The sequence below is a fragment of the Echinops telfairi genome, unplaced genomic scaffold (genome assembly GCF_000313985.2).
Source record: "Echinops telfairi isolate 266 unplaced genomic scaffold, ASM31398v2 ScPeMD7_7468;HRSCAF=8506_1, whole genome shotgun sequence".
Taxonomy (NCBI): Eukaryota; Metazoa; Chordata; class Mammalia; order Afrosoricida; family Tenrecidae; genus Echinops; species Echinops telfairi.
In genome coordinates, this window is record NW_022111370.1 from 7,870,054 (window position 1) to 7,891,554 (window position 21,501).

The following is a 21,501-nucleotide window of genomic DNA, read 5'->3' on the forward strand; positions in this document are numbered from 1 at the left end:
TTCGAGCCCTCCTGCTGCTCTGTGGGAGAAAGATAAGGCTTTCTACTCCTGTCAGAATTAGTCTCAAAAACAAACAAAGAATTTGTCTCAGAAACCTACAGTGGCAGTTCTACCCTGTCCTATAATCTCTGTGAGTTGAAATCAGCTCAATGGCAGGTGAGTTTGAGTATGTGATGGGACCTAGTGCTTGTCTCCCACCTCACATCATTTATAGATCAATTGCATTTAGCCTAACTGGTTCTTTCCTTTCTAAGTGAATTTTTAAATGGCCTTGATTCGTGGCCCAGACCTGCCTCCAGCATGCCTCCGGGCTGCCTCTGACCTAACCGGGTGCTCCCGGAGAAGCACAAGGTGGACGTGCAGGGGGAGCCCCGCCCCACCTCCTCCCCGATGCCTGGCGCACACCGTGGTCAGCATCCTCAGCTAGGTCTCTGTGCCTGACCATGTGGTCTGGTCCTTCTTCAACAGTGTTCCTGAACATCTTTTGCCTGGGTTTCGTGGGGTTTGCCTATTCGGTGAAGTCTAGGGAACCCGAAAATGGTGGGTGACGTGATTGGGGCCCAGAGCTACGCGTCCGCTGCCAAGTGCCAGAGCACCTGTGCCCTGGTGTTCAGTCTTCTCATCTCTCTGGGGCTGATCATGGCCATGGTCATACCAGTCAGCATGTCAGGGTTACCATACCCTCCTCTGGGCTACTGACTGAGACCCTTCCCTGTGGCCAGGCCTTCTGTTCCTGGTCCCCAGCCAGCCCTGCGTCTGGCCTGTTCTCAGTTATTTGCCCACATGTACCTGACAATAAATCATCTCCGTAAAGTGTCCCCCCCCAAAAAAAGTGTTGGTAAAATAGTCTTTTTAATAGGTGTCATGTAGAGTGTTTGACTCTTGTTTGTTGGTCAGAATCTAATCTTGAACTTTAATTTGAATCAGGTTTCTTGATCCTGTGTATACTTTAAATATGTGTTTTATTTGCCACTGAGGATAGAAGGCAAAAATGACATTAGAGATCATTTTTCCTGTTGAAAAAAATGACAGCGATGCTATTAGGTGTTGTTTTTTTTTTAATTTTGTGCTGGGTTTGTGCCGTCCAGGAGCCACTGGCATCCCCACCTCACCTGGCGTATGCCCACACTCACCATTTCACCCCTCCAGCTCAGAACAGCCTAGGATCAGCGTGTTAGTGCAGCTGGGCTCCCGGGCATCTCATGGCAATAGGCAATAGGCTCCTGGGCATCTCGTGGCAATAGGCAGGTCCCAGACTTCTTCTTGAGGTGCCCTCCAACAGGCCTCAAAATCCCCACTTTCTGATGAGCAGCCATGTGTACCATCCACGGGCTCGAGGGGTGGGGGAACGTTTCCTTAAATTTACCCCACCACTGTTTTCTGAACAGCTCAGACTCACCTTGGTGTGTACTAAAAGTTTTAACCTTCCATAGGAGAATATATATTTAAATTTCTTTTACATGTTAAAAGCACTGTTGTAACAATTTGGACCAAAGGGAAAAGATTGTCGCACTATCCCTATACAACTATACAGCTGTTATGTTGTCACGCTGTCCTTACGCAATTATCTTGTTGTTCGGTGCCATGGACTCATAGTGACCTTATGCATAACAGTGAAACCTGCACAGGTCTGGGCTGGTCTCAAAATCACTCCTTTTTCTGAGCCCATTTTTTGGAATTCACTCTGTCAGTTCATCTCATTGAAGGCCTTTTTCTTTTTCTCTGCCTCTCTACTAAGCATGATGTTCTCCAGGGACTGGTCTCTCCTGACAATAAGTTCAAAATATGTAAGACGAATTCTTGCCATCCTTGTCTCTAAAGAACACTCTGGCTGTACTTTTTCCAAAACAGGTTTGCTTATCCTTTAGCAGTCCATGGTACTTTTAATATTCTGCTCCAGTACCATAATTCAGGTTTATTGATTCTTCTTTGGTCTTTATCCAAATTTCACATGCATGCAAGGCAAAGGAAAATACCATGGTTTGGATCAGGTACACCTTAGTCTTTACGGTAACATCCTTGCTTTTCTCTACTCGAAAGAGGTCTTGTGTAGCAGATTAATGGAATGCAGCTCGCCTTCTTGCCTTTCGATTGCTGCTTCCATGAGCATTGATTGTGGGAAAAAGCCAGACAAAGTCCTTGACAGCTTCAAACTTTTATCCATTTATCGTCATGCTGCCTATTGGTCCAGTGAGTTGCAATCCATATTGAAGACTGTAATCATTCATCTTCATCAGCAAGTGCTTCAAGATCTTTCAGCAAGCAAGGTTATGTCATCTGCACATTTCAGGTTCATAGGCCTTTCTCCAATCCTGATGGCACATTCTTCTTCATATAAGCTAGCTTCTCAGATTATTTGCTCAGCATACAGATTGAATAAGTATGGTGAGAGGATAATACAACCCTGAGGCACACCTTTCCTGATTTTATACCATGCAGCATTCCCTTGTTCTGTTTGCACAACTACCTCTGGATCCAGGTCCAAGTTCCTCATGGACACTGTGTTTTGGAATTCCCATTCTTCTGAAGGTTATCCACAGTTCATTATGGTCCACACAGTTGAATGCCTTGACATAGTCAATGAAACATGAGTAAATCTCTGCTTTGATTCAAGATCCATCTGACATCAGCAATGGTGTCCCATGCACCATGTCCTCTCCTGAATCCGGCCTGAACTCTTGGCAGTTCCCTGTCAGTATACTGCTGCAACCATTGTTGGATGACTGACAGCAAAACTGTTTTAGATGTCTCTCTTTCTTCGTGGTGTGTTTGTCCATTTAGAGAGAGAGCGAGAGTGTGTGGTTGCAGTTGTCACGTACTCTCACGTTAATTTCAACCCCATGTGATAGAGTAGGCCTGTCCCACAGGGCTTTCCTGCCCTGTCTTGCTAGGAGGCAAGAGTGGTGCCATGGCTGTGAATTTGGTTTGGTTTCGGACTCTTCTGGGGAAGGAGATTGATTGCCAGATCTTTTCTCTGGTGGAGAATCAGAGTGGGGGTGGGGTTCTGTTAGTGGGCCCGGCACCTCCCCGCTTCACACTCCACCTCCCCGTGTGCTCCTTTAGTATTCAGCCAACGGACTGGAGAGTTGACTTTTGGGGTGGCTGGGTCTCAACCCCAGTGCAGTTTGCTGTTCACCCATTTCTGTCTCAAACATCACGTGTTTTCTAATGCAAGGGAACAAGCTTCTTAGCTCGGGCAGTTCGCACTGAAGCCCTGTGGTTGAGGCTTTCTACTCCAGTTAAAGAGTGACAGTCTTGGGCACAAGGGCAGTTCTCTCCTGTCCTGCGCTGTACGGTGTTCTGAGTCAGAGCCCACTCATGGCAGTGAGTTTGAGCGCTTCCCTTAGCCACCTGCAAGGCGGAGCCAGAGGTATTTTGCTGTCCCAAGAAAGCTGTAGGAATGCAATGAGCTATTCCTTCATGTGCTTTCCTGCCTTTCATTTACTCTGCCTTTTAAACTTCTCCCGCAGCTTTCCAAAACCAACTTCTCCAACAACAACGACTTCCGAGCTCTCCTGCAGTCCCTGTCGGCGACTTTCAAGGAGTTCAAGATGCACGAGCAGATTGAGAACGAGTACATCATCGGGCTGCTGCAGCAGCGCAGCCAGACCGTGTACAACGTGCACTCCGACAACAAGCTCTCGGAGATGCTGAGCCTCTTCGAGAAGGGTCTGAAGAACGTTAAGGTGGGTTGGGAGAAATGCTGAGGGAACATCCCAGTCTCTGCCCTCTTCAATACGTCCCTGGCTAAAACTGTCAACCCTGCATAGTACCCGATGTCACCTTTCCATTCCTGTGTGACTGATCTGCGTCATGAAAGCCCCTCCCTGAATTGTGGAGTCGCTTTTAATGAGTTGCCGTTTTAATGATCACAAATCAGTAAGTAATCTTGGAAACACGTGCGTAAAGGAAAATTATCTGTAGATGTAGTGATTTAGTGACTGAGTCAAATTGTTGCCCAGAATGATTGGATGTCTTCATTTGTTTAGGATGGAATGCCCGCTCTAATGTTTATTTTGTTCTTCTCTATTGTAGGGAGTAAACAGGGGTAGTTCAGCAGGATTGTTTAAAGTTGTGTTGTATAAAATGTAAGGCTTCTTTCTCTCTTTAAGTGTAGTTTGGGATGATGAGAAAAAGTTGAGTTACTCATTGTGCTGCTAACTACAAGGTCAGCAGTTCAAACACCGTTGGCTTCTCAGGAGGAAGATAAGACTTGCTGCTGCTGTAAGTATTTACAGCCTTCGACACCCACAGGGGATGGTTCTACTCTGTCCTGCAGGGTTTCTGTGAGTTGGAAAGAACTCAAGAGCAGTGAGTTTTTAATTGGTTACAGATTAAAACCAAGAAACACCATCGCTATCAAGCTGGTTCTGACTCACTGACCCCTAGGGCAGAGTGAAAGTGTCCCACACGCTGTAATCTGCATGGAGTCAAACTGCCTCCTTTCCCCTGTGGCACCACTGGGGTTTGAACTGTCAGCCTTTCACTTAGCAATTTAGCACCTGGTTGTAGCACCACCATGCTCCTTGGAGGATTCACTTGACATTCTTTTTTTGGGTGGGGGTGGGTGGGAATGCAACAACTTTATTCAAAGGAAAGTGCAGTGTAACTTGTTGAAAGCTTAAAAGGAGGCACAACCGGCCATCTAGCCCAGAAGCAACAAAGCCCACATGGAAGCAGCACACCAACATGTGTGATCATGAAGGGCCGAAGGGACCAGGCTTCAAGCACCAAAGGCAGGGGGTGGGGGTGGGGGATCATATCGTGAATGAGGGTAGCGTGTGATGGGGACCCAATGCCCATCTGTGGACAACTGGACATAGCTTGCAGAGGGGTAGTGGGGAGGAGTCTCTCAGGGTCCAGTGTAGCAATAATGAAACTCACAACCTTCCTCTAGTTCTTAAACGCTTTCTCCCCCCAACTACCATGATCCCAATTCTACCTTGCAAACCTGGTTAGACCAGAGGATGCACAGCGGTACAGATGGGAACTGGAAACACAGGGAATCTAGGACAAATGAATCCCTCAGGACCAGCGGTGACAGTGGCGATACTGGGAGGGAAGGGCGGGTAGAAAGGAGGAATCGATCACAAGGATCTACATATAACCTCCTCTCTGGGGGATGGGCAGCAGAAGGGTGGGTGAAGGGAGACTCAGGGCAGTGTAAGATAAGATATAATAATCATTTATAAATTATTAAGGGTCCACAAGGGAGGGGGGAGCGGGGAAGTAGGGGGAGGGGAAAAGAAAATGAGCTAATTCCAGGAACCCAAGTGGAAAGCAAATTTTGAGAATGATGAGGGCAACAAATGTATAAGTGTGCTTTACACAATTGATGTATGTATGGATTGTGAAGAATTGTCTGAGCCCCAGTAAAATGATTTAAAGAAAAGGAGGCACAACTTAGACACGTCCTCTCAAGCGCAGGACCAGGTGCAGAGTCGATTCTCTGGATGTTGTAGTCAGACAGGGTGCGGCCATCTTCCAGCTGCTTCCCCGCAAAGATCAGCCTCTGCTGGTCAGGAGCGATGCCTGCCTTGTCTTGGATCGTTGCCTTGACACTCTCAATGGTGTCACTGGGCTCGACCTCCAGGGTGACGGTCTTGCCAGTTAAAGTTTTCACAGAGATCTGCATTGTCAGCGCAGCGAGCACAAGGCAGCAGTCCACGAGCTCCGGTTGCAGGAATTCTGTAATGATGTCTCCCAGCTGAGATGGATAGGTGTTAGAAAGACATATGTAAGAGTGACATAAGATTAGCTCTCAATAGACATTTACAACACATCCATGCTAGTTTTAGACTTTTGTGAAAACTTAAGAAATCTTAGCGCCTCTTATTAAAGAATTTCAATGTTTCCAATTTTAAGAGTGAGCCCTGGTGGCGTAGTGGCTGCTCGTTGGGCTGCTAAGGGCAGTAGGTCAAACTGCCAGCAGCTCCCCAGGAGAAAGGAGAGGCTTGCTACTCCTGTAAGAGTTTCTGTCTTGGAAACAAATGGGCAGTGCTACCCTGTCCCGGAGGGTCCCTGCGAGGCAGAGTGGACTCGAGAGCAGTGGGTGTGTTTGTTCTTTATTCCTGGGCATACATGGAGCCCACTGGCCTGTTTGCCAACCTGTTTTATTCCTGAGATTCTTAAGCAGCGTTTTAAGCTGACTTCTTGAGAAATAGGTACAGTCTAGATAATGGGGCCTAACTTTTGTTTTGTGTGTGTTTTGTTTCCAGAATGAATACGAGCAGTTAAATTACGCAAAGCAGCTGAAAGAGAGATTGGAGGCCTTTACCCGAGATTTTCTTCCTCACATGAAGGAGGAAGAGGAGGTGAGCGGCATGCCTCTCTCCCTGGTGCTGTTGAACAGCGAGGCGGGCGCCGGCCTGGCCTTCATTGTCGCTGCCAGCAGCCGGAATGCAGCCCCTTCCGACTGGCAGCAGCCAGATGTCTCAGAGGATGGCCAGTCCCCAGGGCCTGTACCCACTTGCAGAGCAGTGGCATTTTGCTTTAGCTACATCTGCCTGGATGATGGAGATAAGTTCCTTGTTCATTTTGGGAAGAGAAAAACTACATTTTATTCTCACAGCATTTTTCATTGAATGAATGATTTAATTTATTTGCTCAACAAATACTGTATATACTCGTATATCAGCTGAGTTTTTCAGCACATTTTTTACGCAGTTTTTGTGGTAAAATTAGGTGCCTCGGCTGATACTCTAGTCAGCTTATATTTACGGTACTTGTGTTCGTATTATGTAGCTGGCACCATGTCGAATGCTCATAACTTTTTATGTCCCCCTTAGGTCTTTTCAAGGAGCCCTGGTGGCGTACTTGGTTATACATTGGCCTGCTAACCATAAGGTCGGCAGTTTGAATCCACCAGCTGCTCCACAAAAGAGAGAGAAGGCTTTCTGTTTTGTGAAGACGGACAGCAGTGGAAGTCCACAGGGGCAGTTCTACTCCATCCTGCAGGGTCGCTATGAGTCGAAATTGATTCAGTGGTAGTAAGAGTGCCTTCACAGGAGCTCTGGTGGCACTGTTGGGCAGCATTGAATTGTTCACCACTTGGTTGGCAGTTCAAACCCAGCAGCTACTGTGAAGGAGAAATATGAGGCTGCCCTCTCTTGTAAAGATTTACAGCCTCTGAACCCTTATATAAGGTTCTGTGAATCGGAATGACTCACAGTGATTCACTGTGAATGGGAGTTGACTTGGTGGCAGGGGGCTTGGGAATGTCTTCAGAATTTTTAGAAGACACTGCTTCTTAATATTTTCAAGGTAAATGTACAGAATTTCTCGTATTTTCTGTAGTAGTAGTTATCAGGGCGCGCTGGTGGTTCAAAAGGCCGGCAGTTCAAACCCACCAGCTGCCCCTCGGGAGAAAGAGGCCATTGCCTGTTTCCATAGATTGCAGTCCTTGCCATCAAGCAGATGTTGACTCAATGACTTTTGGGACAAGATAGAACTCCCCTGCAGATTTCTAAGACTAACTCTCTCTCTTTTTTTCTTACATGTTTTAATAAAACTATAAATTTTCAATACTAAACAGGTCTAGAAAAGGCAGATACAAAAACTGAATTTAGTGTTAGCCCTGCAATCTTCCAGATACGTTTATAAAATGCAGGCTGTATTTCATTTTTTTTAAAAACATAATTTTATTGGGGGCTTGTACAACTCATCACAATCCATACAGCCATCCATTGTGTGTCAAACACATTTGTACATTTGTTGCTCTTATCATTTTCAAAACATTTGCTTTCAACTTGAGCCCTTGGTATCAGCTCCTCATTTTCTCCCCTCCCTCCCCGCTCACCCCTCTCATGAACCCTTGATAATTTATAAATTATTACTGTTTTGAATGCTGTAACTCTTTAGAGAAGTGGAAAGCTCCATCTTTCTCCTGAGGAGTGACTGGTGGTTTTGAACTGCTGACCTGGAAGTTAGCAGCCCAATGCTTAAGTACTCTGCTGTCAGGGCTCCTCTGTACAGATTCCAGCCTGGAAACTGGTGGTGCAGTTCCACCCCATCCTGCAGGATCATGGTCAGTCGCCAGTGACTGGGGTTTTTCGTTTGGGTTTAAAGTTGACAGCCTGTTTGTTCCCTGACATTCATGTGTTAGGAATCACTGAATTCACAAGCAAGACCCTCCCAGATTCTGCTTTCTCCTCAGTGGGGCAAATAGCAGAGTAAGGGAGTGGGGGTGTTCTCTGGGAAACCAGTTACTTTTGTCCAGCCCTAAGTCAGTTCCTAGTGTTTAAAAAAAATCAGCCTAGTATTTTTTTAAAAAAACCTAAAACTAAAAAAGCAGCAGCCTGCTTCTGAGCCTTCTCTAGACCAGTTAAGGCACAAATAAATCAGGTGGGAGACATTTGCCTGGGTATTTTTTCAAGGCTCTCCGAGTCATAATATGCAGCCAGGGCTGGGGAACACTCCTCCCCCTGCTCCCCTCAGTTACTAGAGCAGTGTTTTCCTAACCTGTGATGAACGAGAACGTTAAAAGATTAAAAATAAGTTCCTTGGCACTCCCTGTTAAGAGTCTGATCCTGTAAATTGGCATTTATTTCACAGAAAAGCATCTCCAAAGAGGGATCTTAGCACTGCCGTAGAATAATGGTTTGTGGCAACATCTCCCAAATCCAGAAACAACATCGGATAGTTCAGGGTCTGGGTAGAATCCTGACTAGCTCTGGTGATGGTTAGGCACTGGGCTGTCAACCACATGGTCAGTGGTTCAAACCCATCAACCACTCAGAGGGAAAAAGATGAAACTTTCTCCTCCTATAGATTTATAGCCTTACAAACCCCATGTAACCTCAAACTAAAAACCTACTCCTATTGAGTCAATTCTGACTCATAGCAACCCTGTAGGACAGAGTAGAACTGCCCCTCTGGGTTTCCAAGGCTGTAAATCTGTATGGTCAAAGATAGCCTCCTCTTTTTCCTGTGGAGCTTCAGGTGGGTTCCAACTAATGACCTTGTGATTATGAACTCAATGTAGCGCGCTATGCCACTAGTTAGCCCTATATGTTAGGGTGGCTAACAGTTGGAATTGACTTGGTGGTAATGGATTTTGGTTTGTTTTGTTTGCTTGCTTCCATTCTTAATTAACATAGAGATCCTGTTTGGGTAGAGTTAATTACTGTAATACCTTAAGACTTTTAATGGCTCTAAATGTTCAGCAATCAGAAAATGGCTCAGAGTGCCTGATAGATGATGTGCAGGAAAACTCATCCATTCCTGCTGCTTCTGCTCTGTGTACTGCTTGACTTCATACCTGGAGAAGCCTTGGAAAGGTATAATTTTGATGGTAGTCTTCACTACAGTTTTTCTTTTTCTTTTTGGCTGTAATCAATGGCAGTTTATTCTCTCACAATTTAGGAGGCCAGAAGTCCAAGTTGGGGGTACCAGCCAAGGGGAAGGCTTTCTTTCTCAGTCAACCTTGGGAGAAGATTCTTGTCATTAGTCTTTCCCTGGGTCTAGTAGTTTCTCAGCACTGGGACCCTGGCACCAAGAACGTGCTGAGATTCTGGCTCTTTTTTCTTGGTGGTAGCAGGTCCATCCACTCGTGGCCCAAAATTTTTAAGAGCAATTAACTCAGGGGCAATAACGGTCATTTTCACTCCTTTGGAATACTCATTTCTTTGGTGATGATTGGGCGTTTGAGTAAGAGACCTTGTGAAGCAAGTACAGACACCTCATGAAGGCTCTTGTGGATGTCGTGTGTCATGTAGGTCTTCCAGCCCATGTTAATGGAATATTTTACGTACGAGGAGCTGAAGGACATCAAGAAGAAGGTGATCGCCCAGCACTGCTCTCACAAGGACACGGCCGAGCTCCTGAGAGGCCTCAGTCTGTGGAACCATGCCGAAGAGCGCCAGAAGGTTTTCAAGTATTCCGTGGAGGAGAAGGCGGACAAAGGTGAGACTCACAGGGTCCAGTCACGAGCCGTGTGTTTCTCCAGGGCCTGCCTTTCTGCTCTTGGAAAGACCTGCAGTGGCAGCTCTTCTCCGTCCTGTCCTGCAGGGTTCCTGTCCTCAGAGTGCCCCTGAGGGCGGCAGGCTTGGCATGGCTTGGCATGGCTAGGTTGCATTTTGGTGATTGATGGTACCTGAAAGTTTTGTATGGACAGATAATTTACATCAGCCTGGTACTATGACCAGTGAAAGCCATTTCTTCTCAAGAATACATTTGATCGAGGCAGTGGCTTCTGTTTTAGAGTGTAGTAGGATTTAGGGCCCCTGGTGGTAGAGTGGGCAATGCTTTGAACTAGTAGCCACAGGTCGGGAGTTCAAATCTACCACACTCTGCCTTGGAGCTGGATGAGGCTGTCTGCTCTCATAAAGATTTCCAGCCTCCATCAGTAGCAGTTCTGCTCTGTCCTATTTGGGTTGCCATGAGTTGGAATCGATTCCATGGTAGAGTGTGGGTTGATGATCTTAAAAGAGACTTGGTGGGGCTGTGGTTAAAGTGCTCGGTTACTAAACAAAAAGTAGGCAGTTGCATGCCTCTGCAGTAGAGAAGTGTGTAGAAGACTTTCCATTGTGCCTTTCAGGGTTGCTGACAGTCGGAATTGAGATGGTGCTCTGGTTGGGGATCCATCTCTCGTGTGGGCCAAGGAGCCCTGGTGGCAGGGTAGTTCTGTGCTTCACTGCTAATCAGCCGTTGAGAGCCACCAGCCTCTGTGGGGGAAACACCTCAGCTATCTGATGCCTTAAAGATGCCCCTTTCTAGGAAACTTCTCTGTGGGGTCTTTCTGGCCTGTCCCACAGGGTTGCTGTGACTCGGCATCTGCTGTGGGCACAAAACAGCAATAATGTACTTGGGTCATGTGCAGTGTAATGTTGGCCAGTCCGAGTTACTAAAGACTGCTGCCCTACAGGAAGAGGCCTCAAAGCCTGTGGAAGAATTCTGGTATCTTTGGATTCCATTATTCCACAGACTTTTTGAAGCTCCTTATAGGTAGCGTTTTTCTAGTCTCTTCAGGGTTTTAAGCTTCACTGACCTTTTTTTTCTTTCCTTCTTGCTTTCCCAACTTGCTCCTGCTCGTGCTTTTAAATTTTTACTGTGGCGACATATATATGCAAATCATAATCCAGGACCACCAAGTAGATTCCAACCCATAGGGGCCTTCAGTAGGGTTTTCCAGATTATAGAGCTTTATGGAAAGCCTCATTCTCATGCTGAGTGGCTAGTGGGTTTGAACTCCCGACCTTACAGTTAGCAGCACAAGACTTTCTCCACAGTGGCACTAGGAGCCCTAGTATGACAGCAGTAATGCTCAAGGAGCCCTAGTATGACAGCAGTAATGCTCATAGTCGCGCCTCCATCCTCTCGCGCTTAGGTCCAATCGGACCAGGGAGGGGATTGGAGGAGGTGGAGCTCTTCTGGGCCTGGTTCCCTTGAGAGAATGAAGGGGAAGTGAAGTAACGTCTGCTTGCCCTTTTTTCTCAATAGATTCCTTCTGTATTAATTCTCTTGCTTATCTTTGACACCCTGGCCTGCCTTTTAACACTACCCCAAAGAAACATGGTTTTCCTGGGGCTAGGAAAACTCTCTTCTTCCAGATGGACCGCAGCACTGGCCTTTCTGTTAACAAAGTACCCTACATTGTTTCCCTTTTCTTTTGCAACTGCTTCTTTTTTCTCATTTTCTTTAACCAAGAACTTAGGTGAGATGCATGTTGAAACAAAAATGGTTTTGCACATGAAGCTGTAATTAAACCCATAACGCTGGCGTGCCTCCCTCTGAAAGCAGCCTGTCCTGAAAACACCCAGCTCAGGCTTGTTGTATCTGGTCTACTTGTTAATTATGACATGCGGCTTGAAAGCAGCATCCCCCTCACTACAAGCAGTTTCCCCAATCCTTCAAAGCTAGAGTATGTGTAAAACACAGGCCACTTGTCAGGGAGTGGGCGCCGGGCACTCGGTCGTGGCATTTCAGCATTTCGGCTGTGCTGAGATGCAGAGTGGCTGCGCAGTGTTGCACTGTCCAAGCCCTCATGTTTTATCTTCTCTCCTGCAGCACCTTGTTTGCATTTTCTTGCTGCAAAGGTGCCACTGTAATGATACGTTTTAGGAAATGGTGCATTCAACAGGCTGCTTCCTCTAGAAGTTGACACAAGATCACTTACGAATGTGTGGTGGAGGCGATGGTGGTGGTTGGCCTCTGAGTTGACTGACTGCTAGTGGCCCCTCAGACAGAGTCGCTCTGCCCTGTGGTATAGTGTAGGCTGTCACGCTTACAGGGACAGACAGACCACCAGGCCTTAACCCCCTTGGGTTCACACTGTGACCTTTCTTCTCACTGCCGAGTGCTGAGCCCCCAGGGCCCCATGGTGACTGAGCCGGCCACTGGGCAGCGTAAATGATGTCGTCTCAGCTGGCACAGAAATGGTGTGAGTCAGGTTGGGGCTCAGAGGGCACAGGTCTCCTGTGCGCAGTGTGACAATCCACGTGCGCCCACGGGTGGCTCCCGGCAGGAGTCACCTGGGCGAGTGGGTGAGAAATGCCAGAGGTCTGAGGGTCATTAGGATGCCCGGGACCCTGGGAGTCTGGCTGGCTCCCCACGTGCTGACTGAGAGCTGTACAACCTGTTTGGTTCCTCTTTCCAGTGATGCTACTCACCTACAAAGTAAGTATGGCTTGAGTCCCTCTGATGTCTCCGTAAGCGGAAGTCGTTCCTGGTCCATGACTGTAGCTCCCCCGCTGAAGTCCAGTCTGGGCCAGGATGGTTTAACCCTGTGCGGTCTTCTCCAGGATCCCACCCCCATGGTACCGCTCCTCTACGCTGTTGCCGGGCCATCTCGTGTCGGTAGGAAGACGTTGGCTCCAGGCACTGGGCTTTCTCTGTAGAAATAATGATTGCCCTGTTTTAGCGTACCTTCCGCTCAGCACTTTTCTCCTCTTCTTGCCTTCCAGAAGCGGAAGGCTCGGGGCATGCCGCAAGCATAAGCCATCTTCCCCCCGAGGTGATGCTGGCCATCTTCAGCTACCTCAGTCCCCGAGAGCTGTGCCGTTGCAGCCAGGTCAGCACCAAGTGGGCCCAGCTGGCTAAGACGGGCTCGCTGTGGAGACATCTCTACCCTGTCCACTGGGCCAGAGGTGGGTACGGGCGCTGGGAGCGGGTTTCCCAAAAGACAGCCCTCGGCACATGCTGTTGAGCATTCACGGGTTTTGACAGGTTGGGTCAGAGGAGGAAGGTAGATTTCATAGTATGTTCTTGGGGTGCGTTTTTGAAAAAGTGAGGTATTTGTGGGTGAGTCCCACGATTTGTGGGTGAGTCCCACGATTTGTGGGTGAGTCCCACGATGTCTTGATCTCATTTGGAATAATGAGGGAAAAACTGTTTGGAGGTGGGAATGCAAAGGGAACTGGCCCAGTCATGGTATTTGCTGAGGACCTGCATGGGGTATGGGGCATGGGTGCTCCTCTGTCGAAGCTCCTGCTTCTGAATGTGTTTGGGATTTCCCACAGATAGGAATGAAAAATCCAGCCCAGGGCTGTAGGGGCAACCTTAAATGACGAGCTCATTGAGTACTGAAAGGACACAGTGCATCGTGTTGATAACATTTGGAAGCTTAGCACTGCTGTGCCCTGTTTGGCCATGGTTAACGATCAGTGTGAATCCAGCTCTTGGCTGTGCTGTTGGGGACGCCTTACTGAGTCTTGGGGGCGGGGAGCACATCTTTCTGCTTGTGGACACTTCAGACTTTGCTTTTCCTGAGGATGCTGTGCGTGCGAGTGGCTGTGGGCTCCGTGCAGCGTTACAGCAAACATCAGCAGTGTTTGTAGGTGACTAGGAGCCCCTGTGGCAAAGTGTTAGGAGTTGGGCTATAATCTGCAGGGTCGGCATTTCGAAACACCACCCGTTCCTCGGGAGAAAGATAGGGAAAGACTTAGACCGTTTCAGAAACCCACAGGGGTAGGCAGTTCTCCCCGACCTGTTCAGGTGTTAGGAGCTGGCACCAACTTGATGGCAGTGAGGTTTTTGTTTTTGATCAACCTCCAGAGTGGATCGGACCTTTTTGATCGTTTTCTAAGTGTGATTTTGACATGGAATTAGATATCTCGTATGATTATGTAGAGGTAGCTATGGATGTTGGTTAGACACTATTTTTTTTCACTATAATTGACAGCATTTTCAAACTAAGCTTCAGTTAAAATATTTTATGCTTTTTGGACTGAAGCTCTTGGAGTGGGTGTGTACACTTATAGATCAGATCTAAATGATTCCAATTGTTATTTCTGTGAGAGGACATCCAGATTCTTAGGGTAGGATAAAAAAATATTAAATGAAAAGTCAAATAAGGGAAATTGGAAATACCAGCTATTTCTCACTCAACTGTATGTTTTTCATTAAGAACCAGTACGTAATTAGATGCTATTTCATGTAAAACCAGTTTGGTAATGCTGGGCTAGACTTTTGTAACATTAACCAAGTCTTACCCATGCCCTTGAATCTTGAACGGATTAGTGGTGCTTAATTAATCTTCTCATGCGGAGCAGCTGGTAGTTTCAAACTGCTGATCTTAAAATTAGCCCAGTGCAGAACCAATGCACGCATCATCAGCGCTTATAATGGTTCTTCCTAATTTCTGTGAATGATGTTACTTGTTTTCAGTAGTTCTCAGCCAGGATCAATTTTTACTTCCCAGGGGACATTTGGAACTATCTGAGAGTGCTTGTTGGTTGTCACATCTCGGGGAGGGGCGAGGTGTTGCGTGTGGGTTGTTCCTGCTGTCTAGTGAGAAGAGGCTGAGGTGGCAGCTGAACACGCTGCAGGACAGCCAGACCACAGAGGTGTCTGAGTCACAGTGGAGACACTGACTGTAGGTGGCCTGTAGGCGTTCGCGTTGTTTGGACTCTGTGATGATGTCATTGAATTGTTCATTTGCCAAGACCTTTCTGTATCTGATTTACTTTACTTAATCTTTCCCTTTAATGTGTGTGGTGTCCCCCGTCCCCCCACACCCGCCGAGCCTCCCCAACTGCTGAACTGGTTGCTTTGTCACAGCAGCGCAGCGAGGACAGCCCTGCTGCCTTTGTTTACTAGCTGTTGCTGTAGCGGGTGGGGGGTGCCGGGGGGCGGTGTGGAGCCTCCATAGCAGAAATGCAGTCAGGGCATTTCCGGTTCTTTGGCTTCTGAGGCTACTGATAGGATTCTTTTTCTGAGCAATGGGGTTATATTTCTGAGAAATGTGTGTATCTAATCTGTAAAAGGTAAATTAAAAAAAAAACCTTTTGAATAAAGGGTAACTGCATAGGTGCATAACAGACTGTAATATTTGTACCTTTTTTGGGCATAATTTTAAGGAGGGCTATTTACTTTGTATAAAATGAGCTGTTGCTAAATTAATTAGTATCTTACTTTGAACCCACATAGTCTTTGTTCTTTCCAGTGTGTGTGAAATTGAGCCCTATGGTGTTAAAGTGTGATTTTTTTTCGTAACCACCATTGAGTATTTCTAGAAAGAGCTGGCCCGTTGCCAGGGCTTAAGTATTTTCCTTTTATTGGGTTTTTGCAAAGGCCAGCTTTGGTCGTGGTGGCCAATCTCATTTTGTCCTCCTCGTCTGTGCTTGCTGCGCAGGGGACTGGTACAGCGGTCCGGCCACGGAGCTGGACACGGAGCCAGATGAGGAGTGGGTGCGGAGCAGGCAGGATGAAAGCCGTGCATTCCAGGAGTGGGATGAAGACGCCGATGTGGATGAGTCTGGTGAGCCAGGCCTGGGGCTAAAGGGGCTCCCCAGTGTTTCCACAAGTGACCGCTCATAATTATCCATTGTTCAGACTGCTTATGTATTTTAAGTTTTCTAAAGAAGCTGGTGTTTTCAAGCCTACTGCTTTTCTAAGTTTAAAGGAATCATATGTAGATTGGAAGTTAAGCATGCATAGGGTTTCCCATTGGCTTGTACATTAAAATACTTTTTAAAATCAGAAATTGGCACCTTTTCATTATACAAATGTAGTGCCTTCCCGTTGAGCACCGCTGTGGTGTCTGACCTTTGACCGCCATTGAGTCAGGTGTCTTACCACTCACTACCATTATGGTGTTTAGCGGTTGCATTGCCACTGATCAGCTGAAGAATTTTTACTTTGCAGAGTTTAGTTCTTTTTCAGCTTTTCTTTCCTTTTTTAAAAATAGTTTTATTGGCATGTTTCACTTATCACACAATTCAGTAGTTCAGTCACATTAATGAGTTGTGCAGTCATCACCACGGTCCATTTCAGAACATGTTCTTTTGCTTCTTGTTCGCTCCCACTTCCCATGCCACGCACCCAGGCAATCGTTAATCTAGTTCCTGCCTCTAGAGATTGACCTACCCTGGATTTTGTATACAGGAAATCATACAAACAAAACAAGCCCGAAAACAATGACAAAACAGAGAAAAGCCTCAATTGAAAAGAAAGAAAATATGAAAAACTGAAACTACTTTAAAGTGGGTCAAAAAGGATATCAGATAATAAGGAGTTATATTTTAACGTAACTCCATGTGCCATAATAGACTTTACGTTGCTCTCTGTGTGGTAGCACAGTGATTCACGTTTCTGGTCTGGGACCGGTGGGAATTTTCCAAAGACTTAGTCCAATGGGGGCGGGGAGGGGGGAGGGACCTGCAAATGGAATTTGGGCTTCCACTGTCATCCATAATCATTTGCAAATCAGGTGTTCAGCATGAAAGTTCTGGTACTGTTCCCTCCTTCGGATTTGGATTTTATTATTTACAATCCTTGGATTATCACAGGATGGTGTGCTTCTTCCATGTGGACTTAGTCGACAGCCTCATATAGAGGGATGCTCGTTTTAAGACCCCGGCTGCTGTTCTTTCTGATTGCTGGGCACCATCTGATTTCTTTACTACACCCTGCCATAGCGCCCATATCTTCAGTGATCTCTTCCATACTAGCCTTTTTAAAAGTTAGGTGGGTTCTTTTAAAAATCTTCATATCAGTTCAGCATCATTCAGGTGTGCCCCCCAGGAAGAAGCCCGAAACCATGGAAGAGATGTTCCTTCATTTGGAAACTGGCCTAGTCTTTGCCTCATTAGGAGGTTTCTGGTTTTGTTTTAAGAGTTAAATGATGTATATGAAAATTCTTTACAAGAGAAAGGGATTTTAAAACTGAGTGAAGCACTGTGGGAGAATTCAGGGCGAGCAAGACTATACTCCTGCCCGTGGGGAACCACAGGGTCAAGCAACAAAGCATTTGGAATACGTGCTTTTTTTCTGGGTGATTTGATACTGTTGGGTTGGTTCCCACTTAGCGTGCTCTTCTGTCCAGCAGAAGCAGCACTGCCCTGCACCCTGTCCTCACGCTCATGCTGTTTGAGCCCCGTTGCTATAGCCACAGTCAGCCCAGCTCCTTGAGAGTCTTCCTCTTTTTCACCGACCTTTTACTTGGCGTCGTGTCCTCACTGAGAGTCTGGTCGCCCCGATGATGTGTGCAGAGTGCATGAGACGAGTTCTCGTTTCTAAGGAGCATCCTGGCTGTACTTTTTCTAAGACAGATTTGTTCCTTCTTCTGTCAGCTAATCGTGTGAATCGTGTAAAGAATCCCGAATAGTGTTCTTCGCCAACATCCTGTTTCAAATACATCACTTCTTCTGTGGTCTTCCTTATTCGTTGGACAGCTTTCACACGCATGTGAGGCTGTGAGAAATGCAGGGTTAGAGGAGCTGCAGGGAACTTGGGTGTATGAAGGAGGAAGACATGCACACATTCTGTTCAAGAGAGTATTGTAGAGCAGAATTCCTAGAAGATGATGAACTAGTGACAACTTTGCAGATGAAACGGTGCTCTCTGGTAAACCCAGCTAGAGGGATTTTATCGGTCAAGCTGCCCACTTAGAGGGCAAACGGACTAACAATTTGGAAAGTAAGGACTGTGAGTACAAAGGTAATTATTTCAGCAGGTGGCAGAGTTCATTTTTCTGAAATGGAGATGTCCTCTCTTGGCACCGTGTGACAAGTTTGGAAGTGATGATGATAACATCAGGAGCAAGTCCGTTCTGGCTGGCTGCGTTGATGGGTTTGATCACCCTCATTGTGTACCTTTCGGACATTTAGCTTGTGTCAGCTCCTGGCCCCAACCTGAAGGCTGTAATAGCAAATAAAGAAGTCAGAAATCCCTACTCTGTCCTCTGGGTCACCATGAGTCGAGAGTTGGCATTGATGGGCAGGGTTTGGCTTTTGATCTTGCTGCGAAATTATGTTTATCATTTTATCACAGTTGGGCTTGATGTGCTAAAGGCCAGCTGAGGAATTTTGCTTCTCGACTCATGAGAAACCTTAGTTCCTTTTCTGCATCTTTGTCTGGTGTTGGTCTCAGAGTAATAGTGGTGGTCTCAAAGAATGGTATGGGGTGTCTCCCCTTTCATTTTCTGGATGTGTCCAGAAGACTTCTTGTGCAAAGAAATCTTAAGAGTGTTAAAAATTGTTGGCAACTACTTTCAATGATTTTAAAACCCACTGTGGGCCCGACCAAAAAGGGGAGAAAAAAGCTTGGAGAGGGAAAGCAAATGGTAGGCACAAGTAAAGGATATTCTGTATTTGATGGTGGCATGAACTGGGTGGGGGGTGGGAGCGCGGTGCTGCAGCTGAGAAAGGGCCCTGAGAGAGGGAGTGGGTGGAAGTCTTAAGTGGAGGCACCCAAAAAGCTCTCCCTTCTACATGTGAGATTTCAGCAGAGTCCTGAAGGCGGGTGCTCTTTGCTCACCTTAGAGGAGGTCTGATTTTTCTCTTTTAGGGAAGGGATTCGTGATACCCAGGTTGAGAGTTGGCACAACGGGCAGGAAGAGATCGGGGAACTTTTCGGTGCCCCTCCCAGGATTTGGCCCGACACTTGAAGATAGGCTGTTGTTTCTCTCCGTGCGGAAAGGGGAAGCTGGACGGTGGTGAATGAGCCTTTCTACCGTGTTGGTGCAGTTGCTCATGGTGTCAGACTCAATGTTGGGTCTGCAGGGCAGACTCCAAGGGCCTTTTTCAGTTCAGCCACGTTTCTTAATCGTGTGGACCAGCCAGTGTTTTACATTCCTCGCTGCCATCGAGTCCATGCCAACTCATCAAGCTCATTGCCATCGGTCGAGATGATTCCAGCTCATAGCGACCCTGTAGGACAGGGTAGAACTGTCCTGTGGCCCCGTTTGTCTGTCTTTGCCAGTGGTTCTGAGGCTCTCGTCTCACCTCATCTTGCTTCATGGAGCAGCTGTCCTGGTGCAGTGCTTAACTTTACACTAAACCGCGCACTTTAAATAGGCCACAGAAACAGTTTGACTCTTCAGCAACCCCAGAGGGTTTTCCCAGGGCTGGGACAGTCTTCAGGGTTAAGGAACCCTGGGGACCTAGTGTTTACACATTGGACTGTGATCCACAGTGTCAGCAGTTCAAAACCAGCAGCCACTCCACTTGTGAAAGACGGGGCTGTTCAACTTGTGTAAAGAGTGACAGTCCCAGAAACTCACGAGGTCATTTCTGCCTGTCCCATAGGGTTGCTCTGAGGCAGCACTGACTCGATGGCAGTCAGGTTTGGTTTTAGTGATGGTCTTCAGATAAAGTTGCCTGCCCTGCTTCCCAGGCTGCTCTGGGTGGGTTCGAACTGCCAACCTCGAGGAGTCAAGAACTTAAGGAGTCAAGAATTAGGAGTCTAGAACTTAAGAATTTTGTTCTGCCTAAGACTTCTCGGAGATTTAAACGGGCTCCCTGGCATTTTTATTTCTCTAGGTTATTCATAGTGTATTTGTCTGAGGGAATGAGCAACTAAGGCAGTCTCTGTAAACATGGAACTTGTAGTGACAGACTTTGTCTTGAGTCCCTGACTTACATTCCTATGTCATTTACACTCCGTCTTGTTTTAAAGGAGGTGTCCTTAGTTCCTTCTGTTAAGTAATTCAACCAATTTCCTATGTAGAGCCAGTTAAAGTCGGGCTTCTGCTAAGTGGAATAGCAATGGGACCCCAAGAAAGACCACGGCAGGCGTTAGTATGATAGCTGAGTCTTTGTAGGGTCTTCAGTGTGGTGCTTGGGTTTTTGTTCTTAGTGGTGGTTACGGTAACAAATTGAGAGGTGAACGTCCAAACTTTGTAGAAGTGTAACGTGAAAATTAAAGCCAGGCTCATTGCCGGATTCTTAAAAACTCTTTGCTTGATTCACTAGGCGTAAGACCCTATTTAGTTCAATTTCAGATCCTTTCTAGCTCTGTGTCCCTTTGAGTCAGGTAAAGTAACTATTGGGATTTATTTTGCTATGGCTCCTCTTTCTTCTGATGTCATATGTTCTCCCGAGGAAATTCTGCCTGTTATTTCAGTATTCAAAGTTTATTTATTCTTTAACCAGAGCGACGTGTGCTGCCTGGATGTGGACTCCTTTCACTTTATGTCCCTCCCTCCACTTACTTTGATGTGGAAATCACCTTCAGCACTGACACACAGGAAAACAGCATGATCAAAACCCATCCCATCCCCTCCTGTTCATTTGCAAGCCTGCCTTTTGGTGTTTCTGATTTCATTTTGCAGAGGAGTCTGCAGAGGAATCGACTGCCATCAGCATCGCACAAATGGAAAAACGCTTGCTCCACGGCTTAATCCATAATGTTCTACCACATGTCGGCTCTTCCGTAAGGACCCTTGTATTAGCATACAGCTCGGCAGTGTCCAGCAAAATGGTATGTACAAACCAGCACCCGCCTGGCCATTCAGATACAGTCACCGCATTGTTGCTTGGGTCTGGAAGAAGATTCTATAGCAAATATTTATTGCACGCACTCCTGTGGGGAGGCACTTATTGCTAACTCTCGGTGCTCCGAGTTTCGGTCCTCACGGCCTTCTTGGCATTGTGGAGCCCCTGTCCCTGTTTAGAGATACCCACAGGGAGACTAGGCAGGGTCTAGCACTTTACCCCGTGTGACAGGTGTTCGGTGAGGAAGTGAAGTACAGCTTGCGGAATGCCTGGTGAGAGACGATTGCGTATAAGAGTAATGTGTGTGCGTAGGCGCCTCCCTGTCCTGGAGTCTCTCTGGCAATCCCTTAGACATGTAAACGTCCAGATCCCACCTCACAAAGACTGAGTCTGATTCCCAGGTGTGTGCACCCAGAGTACAGGTTTTTCCAAAACGGGTTTACCTGTACCGAGGTTTGAGGTGTGCGGGATGGTCCCATGCCCTAACAGGCACCATTTCCCCCTGACCAGTGCTGCAGGTCCTCACAGTGGCTCTCTCTCTTCTAGGTCAGACAGATCTTAGAGCTTTGCCCCAACCTGGAGCACCTGGATCTCACCCAGACTGGCATCTCAGATTCTGCCTTTGACAGGTTCGTGACCCCCGTCACCGGCGGGTTGCCATGCAGTTCCTTTTTCAACCAATGGCACGTGAAGCTCCCTGCTCTGTTGTACTTACCCACTGCCATCGAGTCGATTCCAAGTGAGAGCAACCCTCCTTTGGGGTTGCAAAGCTGTCGATCTCCATAGGCGCCAAGCGTCTCCCTTCCAGTGCCTGGTGGGCTTGAACTGCTGACCTTGCAGTTATCCA

General features: G+C 47.0%; 1 protein-coding gene across 1 annotated transcript in view; it reads left to right on the forward strand.

Annotated features, from left to right (window-relative positions):
- The first annotated feature begins 537 nt into the window (after window positions 1-537).
- Window positions 538-21,501, forward strand: part of FBXL5 (F-box and leucine rich repeat protein 5) — a 37,837-nt gene continuing 16,873 nt past the window's right edge. Inside the window, exons 1-8 of the mRNA XM_045284390.1 lie at window positions 538-657; window positions 3,399-3,686; window positions 6,219-6,314; window positions 9,717-9,903; window positions 12,903-13,085; window positions 15,572-15,697; window positions 20,492-20,640; window positions 21,201-21,283. Coding sequence (XP_045140325.1) covers window positions 538-657; window positions 3,399-3,686; window positions 6,219-6,314; window positions 9,717-9,903; window positions 12,903-13,085; window positions 15,572-15,697; window positions 20,492-20,640; window positions 21,201-21,283 — 1,232 coding nt within the window. The remainder of the gene's footprint in view (window positions 658-3,398; window positions 3,687-6,218; window positions 6,315-9,716; window positions 9,904-12,902; window positions 13,086-15,571; window positions 15,698-20,491; window positions 20,641-21,200; window positions 21,284-21,501) is intronic.